Source organism: Alexandromys fortis, unplaced genomic scaffold (assembly GCF_014885135.2).
Source record: "Alexandromys fortis isolate MF-2015 unplaced genomic scaffold, M_Fortis_MF-2015_v1.1 scaffold_136, whole genome shotgun sequence".
Taxonomy (NCBI): Eukaryota; Metazoa; Chordata; class Mammalia; order Rodentia; family Cricetidae; genus Alexandromys; species Alexandromys fortis.
The window spans coordinates 990298-1001231 of record NW_026068024.1 but is presented as its reverse complement, the minus strand read 5'-3'; the positions used below and the strand labels follow the sequence as shown (position 1 = coordinate 1001231).

Below are 10934 nucleotides of genomic sequence, written 5' to 3'. Positions count from 1 at the left end.
TTTTTTTTTTTGGTTTTTCGAGACAGGGTTTCTCTGTGGTTTTGGAGCCTGTCCTGGAACTAGCTCTTGTAGACCAGGCTGGTCTCGAACTCACAGAGATCCGCCTGCCTCTGCCTCCCAAGTGCTGGGATTAAAGGCGTGCGCCACCACCGCCCGGCCCCACCTCCAGTTTGATAGACAAGTGAGGGCACACGCTCTGTCAGCGTGAATCCAGTCCTTAGGGTCATTTTGTTTGGGAATGCTGACAACCTAATAACATGCTTGGCACAACTAGTCAGCTCGTGATTGTGGACTCCAAGAGTCTAGGGGGGAAGGTAACTGAGACCCCAGATAGAGACAAAAAGGACTCCCCAAATCTCTAGGGACCAGGGCCTCTTGGGTTCCGCCCGCTCAGGACATCTTCCTACTACATACCTATTCCGTTCCTCTCCTCAGTGTCTCTGAGCAAAGAGCCCTTCCTGCCTTCTCCCCATTGATTCAAATTCTGGACCCTTCTTGTCAAACATTTTTTTTCCAGTCTCTTGATTGACAACGTATTTGTATTTTCCTTTAAATTATTTTTTGACCAACTTTGTCCTGATGCCTTTAAATGTTTTAAATTCTATTATTATTAGTATGTGCTGGGGCGGGGGGTGGGGGGAAGAGGGAGTATCTTTCCGAAGTTGACTCTCTGTTGAAGCCCGTGTGGGTCCAACACAGATAATTATCTTCCCTAACTGGACTGAAACGGAGTCACGAGGAATAATCAGACACAACTTACATGGTCGTCATGGAAGGGCAAGATCTCTCGAAGATGTCCTCCTGTTTATTATCCAAACACCTTATATATCATCACATAAATTGAGGAAGGGGCACATTAGACTGTCTCCTAGGCAACCAGGTGAATAGGCTTTAGTCATGTCTGCAAGTGGGCCATAAATTAGCATCTCTATAAGACATCCTCCAAACATCCTGACCATTGTTAGGCAGAGACAGCTTGTCTGCAGAGCTCCGTGAGCAGCTCAGACCGGGCCTATGGCTTTTATGCCTGGCTGCCACACCATACAGAAATATGGGCCTACAACTCTCAGGGTCAAGCTTGTACAACAAGCGCCAGCACACCAGCATTCTTTGTTTGAATGAGTTCTTGTATGATTTGCCTCCTGGCAAGACTGTGTGACACAGGCCTTTTCTTGTTTCCCCTTGGCAAGAAGTACAGACCCAGGCCAGGTGATGGGAGGCAGAGACAAGCAGGTCTCTGTGAGTTCGAAACCAGCCTGGTCTACAGAGTGAGTTCCAGGACAGCCATTGACACTGAAAAACTCTGTCTCAAAAATAAATAAATAAATAAACAAACAAACAAATCTTTCAGAGCCCCCTGGCCAGACACGGGAGCACAAACCTTTAATCCCAGCGCTCCAGAAGGAGAGGCAGGTGGAGTTCATGAGTTCCAGCGCAGCCCGGCCCACATCTCAGTAGCATGGCTGAGTGCTCACCAGCGAGTACAAGGTCCTGGGTGCTGTCTCCGGCATCACAACAGAATCTCAGGACCCCAGAGTTGCCTCTCTCCAGCCTCATTGCTCCTCCCTGACCCTGACTCCCATGATGCTGCCGTCATCCTGTTACTATGCCCCAGAGAGGCCAAGATCATCTGAGAAGCTGTTTCTGAAGGTCCTTAAAGCTCATGCCTCCCCTGTGACGCTTCCAGAATCTTCGCTCTTCTCTCCCGCATCCTTCTTGCTCCCGTTGTGTAGCCAGATCTGATTCCCATCCCAAAGCTAGTTCTAGGCCTTTTCCTTCCCCACTGAAATATGGCTTGTCTTTATCACCAGGGTGCGTCATGCCGGAAGTGGGCGGATCCTGGAAGTATACACCACCCAGCCTGGGGTCCAGTTTTACACTGCCAATTTCCTGGATGGCACTCTGAGGGGCAAGAATGGAGCGGTCTACCCCAAGCACTCTGGCTTCTGCCTGGAGACCCAGAACTGGCCTGATGCGGTCAATCAGGTAAAGCCGCAGGCTGGTTTGTCAGGGTCGCGCTGATCTGGCGTCACACAGTGTGGCAGATCCCAGCACTCGAGTCCACGTTTCTGTTTTTCATTTTATACAACCACAAAAAAGCCCACAGCCAAGGAACTGTCGTTAAAAGCTCAATTTTTGGCTGGGCAGTGATGGTGTTCACCTTTAATCCCAGCACTTGGGGAGGCAGAGGCAGTCCAATCTCTGTGAGTTTGAGGTCAGCCTGGTCTACAGAGCAAGTTCCTAGACAGAGAAACCCTGTCTCGAAAAACTAAAAACAAAAACAAACAAACAAAAATCTGCACTTTCTGGGGGAGGGGTGTTTGGACAGGCTCGTGCCATGAAGGTCAGAGGATGACTTTTAGGGGTCAGTTCTCTTCCTCCGTATGGGCTCCAGTGGTAAGACTCAGGCTGTCAGCCTTGGCCTCAAGCTCCTTTACCCGCTGAACCATCTTGCCAGCCCACACCATCTACGAGACCTCCAAAGCCTTTCTTCTCATTTCCTCTCTACTTGCTACTTAGGGCACTGCTGCTCAGACTGTCAGTCATGGGAAGGAGCTTGTGTCTTACTTCAGAATATATGTCAAGGCATTGCTTCCTGTAGCCAGATCGTGCTTTGACAAAGTAGACGTGGTGCTGAGGTAGATCTTCGTTCATTTCACTGCAAATCAGCAACACTCTGTCCTCACTGGCACCAGTCCACAAATGTGGCTTCAGGGCTTAGTGCAGGGGCACACCCCATGTGACTGTTGGTACAGCCCTGATGGCTGGCCAGGTCTAAGTGCTGTCCCCATGTGACTGTTGGTACGGCCCTGATGGCTGGCCAGGTCTAAGTGCTGTCCCCATGTGACTGTTGGTACGGCCCTGATGGCTGGCCAGGTCTAAGTGCTGTCCCCATGTGACTGTTGGTACGGCCCTGATGGCTGGCCAGGTCTAAGTGCTGTCCCCATGTGACTGTTGGTACGACCATGATGGCTGGCCAGGTCTAAGTGTTGATTTCCTCCACAGCCCCAGTTCCCCCCTGTGCTGCTGCATCCTGGGGAGGAGTACAACCACACCACCTGCTTCAAGTTCTCTGTTGCTTAAAGAAGGCTGAAGATGCCACCCGGTCCCTCCCATCCTGGTGAAGACAGAGAAGCATTAAAAGTGATCCTGCGTGTTAAGTCGCTACCATAATAGTCAGCTTGAATACTGATTTCCTTTTCCAACAGCTGGCTTCAGGCCATGTCTCATGACCAGCTGTGTTCTCTGTCTAGGTCAGAGGACAAATTCACTCTGCTACCAGTGCCTTCTTCTAGGCCTGACCCTAGTGGAAAAGTGGCCCTCTAGACTCTAATAGCCTCCATCTCTCCAGCTGCTGTCTTTAAGCCTTCCTTCCTTTGATGGAGCTCCTTGTTTTTCTGTCTCCTCTTTTACCACCAACGCAATCCACATCAGACTACCCTTCAGAAGTTAGTAAAACAGTTTTAACCCCAACTTGAGTTCAAGCTATGAGAATTCACCTCCTCTGTGCCTCTCTCTACCTCAGTCTGCCTAAACATTCCTAGGGTCACTGAAGGGCAAGGAGGGGTTTGGAGCCTGCTCTGTCACAGCCTCTCGTCTCAGACTTACTTTAGGGGCATCAGGGGTGACTCAGCAGTGAAGAACACACACTGCTCCTGCAGAGGACCAATTTAGCTCCCAGCACCCAGATCAGGCTCACAGTTGCCTCTAACTCTAGCTCCAGAGGATCGGGTGCCCTCTTCCACACCCGTATGCACACAATTCAAAGTGAGTCTTTTTTTTTTTTCTTCTTGAGGAGTTTATTGAGAGTAGGTTAAAGGGGAGGGAAGAGAGAAAGAGATACAGAGAGGAAGAGGAGGAAGGACTAGCCTACCTCTTCAAAAGAGCAGCGGGAAAAGAGTAAAAGTAAATCTTAGAGATTAAAAAAGATTCACTTTAGAACCCCTAGAGTGAGTTGAGCTATCTTTCCATGGTGTGACTGAAATTGTAAGATCCAAATGTCCAGAAGGATTTAGATTTTCTGCCTTTGGGGTTAACTAGAAGCCCGGCTAGTGTGTGAGAAGCTACACAGGCCTGAAGGGCGGCAGATGAGGGAGAACACCTCACACTAACAGTGCCTGGAGGATTGAACTTGGCACGAGGAGCAGAGGCGACGTAGAGATGAAATGGCCAGAGACCCCTCTTTCCTCAACGATTGCATCATTGGTGATGGGCTTAGGAGCGCTGATTCGGAAAAAATATAGTTTATGTTATTATCTGCTACAGGCAGTTGAAATAAAACCAGAATTTCACCTTCAGGAAACTCTTCTTCATTTGTGTGTGTGTGTGTGTGTGTGTGTGTGTGTGTGTGTGTGTGTGTGCATGCATGTGTGCATGCGTGTGTGCGTGCGTGCATATGCACATGTTTATACACTCCTGTGAGGCTAAGGAGGATTTGGAACATCTTCATGTTCCCTCTCCATCCATTCCCTTGAGTCATTCCTCTCCCTGACCCTGAGCTCACTGTTTTTCAGCGTGGCTGGCTGCCAGAAAGCCTTGTCTGTCCTCACAGGTTACAGGTGTGCACGACTGTACCCAGCCTCGTTATGTGGGTGCTTGTGGTTCACTTGGGTGCCCATGCAGGCACCGCAAGCACGGTTACTCACTGAGCCATGTTCCCAGCCTTCATCCTCTCACCTGTACAAAAAGGGACAAGATGAATACACGTCTGCAGAGAAGACCTAAAATCGAGAGAGAAATCAAGTTCTTTTTCTTCCGGCCTGGGACCCTCCAATGATGGTGGAGCATGAGGAAAGGGTGGACAACAAATGCTTAAGTTGACCAGAGCCCTAAGGAACAAAAACTAGGAGCCCAGAGCTGTGGCCTTGTTCCTCTTCTGCACTGCACTTGAACAGACACAAGCCAAACACATCATTGCTCAGAGCTCCTACTTCAAATTAAGCAAAACTGCCTCCCTCCATACGGGTTTAGTTCATTCCAGGTATAGTCAAGTTGCCAGCTGAGGGCGGCCATCACAGGTAGTAAAGAATCCCAGGAGAGAGGACTCCTGCCGGTTGAGCTGCCTGAGAGATGCCTTGCACCTGCAATTTGAATATATTGTGGTCAGCAGAATAAGGGTGGGTATGGGGCTCCATTGGTAGGGTGCTTGCTTAGCACGCACGGGGACCGGAGTGGGGCTTTAATAGCTTTGCTGAGCCCCACGGTGGAACATGAGCTTTAAAAGGTAGGGGGCTCTGGTGAACCTAGGTGACTCAGAGTGGCATATAAATCAGATTCATACAGTGCTAGAACAATCACAAGGAGAGAGGGGAGAAAAGAAGCAAGCAATGTCAGGGTCACCTGAACGCAGAATGTGGCAACATTTGTGTAGGGCTACAGAAGAAAATAAAAATTGACAGCTCAGTTCAGTGAAAGCCTAAGAACCATTCATGCAGGGAAGAGAACACAAATGAAAAAGGCAAAGTTTATCCCAGGGATGGGATGGGCGGTTACCCATCCCTCCAGAATAACCTGCGCACTTTTCTCTCCTGCAAGAGCGTGTACCGAAGATGGAAATAATTATACATTAAGGCCAAGGCATGTCTGATAGAGGCAGCAGACCTAGCCACCAGCTAAGAGCCAATCAGTGCTGGGGAGCCACATGAAGCAGCAAACAGGACTTGCGTCTGTGCCAGCCCCCACTGAATCTTCTTGAGGAGAGAAGCTGCGTGACAGCCTCATGGCAGTTCCCAGGATAAGGCAGGCAGCTCATGGAGCATGACTAGATAGTATAATGTTAAACGAGGTGGGACTTCCCATTTATACCCCTGTACCCCACATTCACCTCTTGAGAAAAAAACTGCTAGACTATGACATGTGAGGGCCCGAGTTTGAATCTCTAGGATTCCCAGAATGCCCCGTGCAGTAGTACGCCCCTGTAATCCCAGTACAGAATCCCCAGAAGCTTGTGAGTCAGCTAGCCTGGTGCAGGCAGCAGCAAATAGTTTGTCTCAAACAAGGCCTGAGGAGAGCTGCCCTGGGACCCCCACGGCATGCAAGTATGCAGTGTGCTTGTACACACACACATCAGCATAACAATCATAAAAATCTGTAGTATCTAACAACAAAGCCTTTGGATGCTTTCATTCAATAATCATGGCTAGAGGCGTGAGTCGCCTTAGTACTGGGTCTAACTTAACAATTTTCCTGTGATACACTGCTTCAGAGTTCCTGAAAGATAACGTTTAGGGTTTTTTTTTTTTTTTTTTCCAGTTTGTTATTTCTTTTAGCACAGTGACCTCTACTGGTACAGATGTAAATTAACACATGGTTTCTGCTGTTTCATAGACTGGTGCTTGGGCTAGAGAAATCTAAGTCAGCCCCTTAGCTTCTCTGTGTTCCACCAGGCTAATATGGGTTCCCAGTTAGGAAACAGAGGAGAGGCCCAGTGCAGTAGCTTCCAGTTGTTAAGATAACTGAGAGGCTTTTGCACTAGCCCATTGGGTTTTAAGGAGGAATCTTTGCAAGGGCCCTAAATGATCCTATTGCAAACAAGGTTAAGAGCAATTGCCCTACCAGTTTTTCTTACGCGTCTCAGTGTGGTCACCAGTATTGCAGATACCAAGTACACAATGTGTTTACTCCCTAATTTACAAGCACTGTCTTCATGAGTAAGCCGCAGAGAACAGTCTTCCAGTCCAGAAGCATTATCTTGGTGTTCCGGTCAGGGTCACTACTGCTGTGATGAAACACCATGACCTAAAGCAACTCAAAGAGGAAAAGGTTTGTTTGGCTCATGCTTCATCACCACTTTCGTCATGGAAGAAGACAGGACAGGGACTCAAGCACGGCAGGAACCTGGGGACAGGAGCTGGTGGAGGCGCCATGGACGGTGCTGCTTACCCTTGCTCTCTCTATGGCTTCTTCAGGCTGCTTTCTTTCTTTAATTAAAATGGTTTATTTATTGTACATCCTGACTGCAGTTTCTCATCCCATTCCTTCCCTTTACCTTTCCTCTGCCCTGCCTCCCCAATCCAGCCCTCCTCCACCTCTGTTCAGAAAGGGGCAGGCCTCCCATGGGTGCCAACAAAGCATAGCATATCAAGCTGAGGTAGGACTAAGCTGCTCCCTTCGTTTTAAGCCTGGGCAAGGCAACCCCGCATTAGGAACAGGTTTCCAAGAGCCAGCCAAAGTGTTGGGAACAGGGCCCACTCCCACAGGTAGAGCAAGCCACACAACCATCACACACATGCAGAGGGCCTAGGCCTGTCCCACACGGGCTCCCTAGATGTTGGTCCATAGTCTGTGAGCGCCCATGAGCAGATTATGATGATCCTGACCCCCCTGGCTTGTACAATCCTTCCTCTCTCTCCTCAAGGTTCCCTGGGCTGGTCCCAGTACTTTGTTGTAGATCTATCTCTACATCTGTTTCCATCAGTAACTGGATGAAGGCTCTCCGATGACTATTGGAGTAGTTACCAATCTGACTACAGGAGATGGCCCGTTTACAGTCTACTTTCTTACAGAACCCAGGGATGGCACTACCCACAGTGTGCTGCGTCTGCCCACATCTGTCACTCACTAAGAAAATGCCCTATAGGCTTCCCTGCAGCCAAATCTTGAGGCATTTTCTCAGTCGAGGCTCCCTTCTCTCTTAGGGCCCTGGCTTGGGTCAGACTGACATGAAACCGGCCAGTACACAAGGGAAACTGGCAGTGGCAACTCTACCAATGATCCTGGCCCTCTACCTCTTCACAGATACTCGTTTTAAAATCTGGAAAGTTATCAATGTCTAAAGCGGGGGTTGACAAATACTCTGTTAAATCAACACGAGTTGATTTATGTGGTAATGGCCCAGCCCTGCCACTGCAGCACAAAGTCACTGGCAGACATGACAGTGACCTCATGTAACTGGATCATCTTTTAAGTCATAGGCAGTTGGTAAATGAGACCATGAGTATATTCCAATAGACCTTTAAGGATTTTACAGTTTGAATTTCACTAATCTGTCACAAACGTTGACACTTCCGAGTGTTCAACCACTTCAAATGTTAAACTTTCTACAAATCGGAAGCAGGCTGAATTTGACTTAAAGGTAACCCAGGTTGTCACTATTTCCTCAAGGTGTGGATGAGAATGCGGAGGTCACGTGGAGATCAGGAGACAGCGGAAGAAGCTGGCTCTCTCCTTCCACCTCCTTGATTCTGCGGGATTGAACACTGGTCATTTGGCGTGTCTTCACCTGTGGAGCCCTCTCCCCAGCTGGGAAGAAACTTTGTTTGACCCACACCAGTTGTGTTAGTACAATGTTGAGTGGGGAGGGCTGACTTTGGTTTAGTTGGAGGGTACAGTCCTTCACACTAGGGATGGATATGGTGACAGACAGGAAACCGATAAATTCTGGGGCATCATTTGTCCTTTGTATTCAGCCTGGCCCCAACCTATAGAATGGTTGCCTATTTGGTGTGAGTCTTCTCAAGTCAAACCCATTCTGGAAAGTCCCTCAGATATGCCAGGTCTGTCACCTGTGTGGTCCTAGGATCAAACTCTGGTGTCAATCCTTTGAGCAAGCATCTCTACCCAAGGAGCCATCTTACTGGCCTTCTTTTGGGCTTATTGGGAGGTCTCATCAACATAGGCCATGATTAAATTCATTGGCTATTGGTGGTCATCAATACAATCTTCTGGTCCTCTTCCTTCCCTGGACTGTGGGAGGATGGGAAGGAAATCCCAACCCTGTAATTATTTATTCATCTTGAAGCCTATCTAGGGGTCTCTAGCATAAGTCAATTTACCATGCATTAAAAGATACAAAACAAAAGCATAATTTTTGGAGATTTCACGGGGTTTGGAAAGGTTTTAGATTTGTGCCAGGATATGGAAGAAAACTATTTCAGAACGACAGTGACCTAAATTGTATCTTAGTTGGAAAAGGAAGAGTGAGCTGTCAGTGGCCTCTGGGACAGTGCTGACGGTCCTTCCCACACAGGATGAGGTAACTGACCATTTTCCTTTCCCTCAGCTCACATAGTTTTATCCCTGAAGATAGATTGAGACCGGTCTCATCATGTAGCCCTGGCTGGCCTGGAATTCACTATGTAGATCAAGCTGGTCTTGAATTCAGAGATCTGCCTCCCAAATGCTGGGATGTGCAGGGTTTTTTTTAATGTCTTGAAACCTTATTGTTGTCTAGAATTCTTTTTTTGTTTCAATTCTCAGCAACCACATGGTGGCTCACACCCATTTGTAATGAGATCTGGTACCTCCTTCTGGCATGCAGGCATACATGTCTACATAATAAAATAAATCTTTAAAAATGTTAACAGAGCCCTTGATCTTGATAGGACTTGATCCAGATACTTTCAAACCTTGCTTTAGTGAAGCACAACCAAGGGCCTCCTGCAGGATAGGAGGCAGCTCAGTCGAAATGGGAACTCTCAGGCCAGCCACTTAACTTTTTTTTTTTTTAAATATTTATTTATTTATTATGTATACAGTTTTCTGTCTGTGTGTATGTCTGCAGGCCAGAAGAGGGCACCAGATCTCATTACAGATGGTTGTGAGCCACCATGTGGTTGCCGGGAATTGAACTCAGGACCTTTGGAAGAGCAGGCAATGCTCTTAACCACTGAGCCATCTCTCCAGCCCTTAACTTTTCTTTTTGAAGAGGGCATCAGATTCCATTACAGATGGTTGTGATCCACCATGTGGTTGCTGGGAATTGAACTCGGGACCTCTGGAAGAGTAGCCAGTGTTCTTAACCTGTGAGCCACCTCTCCAACCCCCAATCACTTAACTTTAGGCCAGGCTCTCAGGCTCACCTGGCGCACCAGCTCCATAGACTTTCTGCACATACCACTGTTAACAATTCCCAGACCCTTTCTGAGCAGTATCTTTTAGACCGGAATTCAGAATTTAGCCCTGATGAGAATCTTTTGTGTGGGGTATTTTGTCCGTCTGTATGTATATGTACCATGAACATGAACTGTCCACAAAGGCCATCAGATCCCAAGACTAGAGTTACAGGTGGTTATGAGCCACTATTTGGGTGCTGTTAGTCAAACCTGGGCTCTCTACAAGAGTAGCCAGTAGCTCTCTCTCCTCCAGCCCGGCAAGATGCCCAAGGGAAAGAAGGCCAAGGGGAAGAAGGTGGCCCCGGCCCCCGCTGTCGTGAAGATGCAGGAGGTGAAGAAGGTGGTGAATCCTTTGTTTGAGAAGAGGCCGAAGAACTTCGGCATTGGGCAGGACATCCAGCCCAAGAGAGATCTCACACGCTTTGTCAAATGGCCCCGCTACATCAGGCTGCAGCGGCAGAGGGCCATCCTCTACAAGCGGCTCAAAGTTCCTCCTGCCATTAACCAGTTCACCCAGGCCCTGGACCGGCAAACAGCTACCCAGTTGCTTAAACTTGCCCACAAGTACAGGCCAGAGACCAAGCAGGAAAATAAGCAGAGGCTGCTGGCCCGTGCTGAGAAGAAAGCTGCTGGCAAAGGGGATGTCCCGACTAAGAGACCACCTGTCCTTCGAGCGGGCGTCAGTACAGTCACCACTTTGGTAGAGAACAAGAAGGCTCAGCTGGTAGTGATTGCCCATGACGTAGACCCCATTGAGCTGGTGGTCTTCCTGCCTGTTCAGTGTGGCAAGATGGGGGTCCCCTACTGCATCATCAAGGGAAAGGCCAGGCTGGGGTGGCTGATCCACAGAAAGACGTGCACCACTGTTGCCTTCACACAGGTTAACTCGGAAGACAAGGGTGCTCTGGCCAAGCTGGTGGAAGCTATTAGGACAATTACAACGACAGATATGATGAGATCTGCCGCCACTGGGGAGGCAACGTCCTGGGTCCTAAATCTGTGGCTCAAATTGCCAAGCTGGAAAAGGCAAAGGCCAAAGAACTCGCCACTAAACTGGGTTAAATGTACTGCTGAGTTTTCTGTACATAAATATAATTATAA

At 48.5% G+C, this 10934-nt stretch overlaps 1 protein-coding gene and 1 pseudogene across 1 annotated transcript in view; both read left to right on the top strand.

Annotated features, from left to right (window-relative positions):
• The window catches only part of Galm (galactose mutarotase), a 63070-nt gene extending 58767 nt beyond the window's left edge, over positions 1-4303 (top strand). The window contains exons 7-8 of the mRNA XM_050163536.1: positions 1768-1986; positions 3007-4303. Of these exons, the coding sequence (XP_050019493.1) occupies positions 1768-1986; positions 3007-3084 (297 nt within the window). The 3' untranslated portion in view covers positions 3085-4303. The remainder of the gene's footprint in view (positions 1-1767; positions 1987-3006) is intronic.
• A 5785-nt stretch (positions 4304-10088) lies between these two features.
• LOC126514532 (60S ribosomal protein L7a-like) lies at positions 10089-10934 on the top strand (annotated as a pseudogene).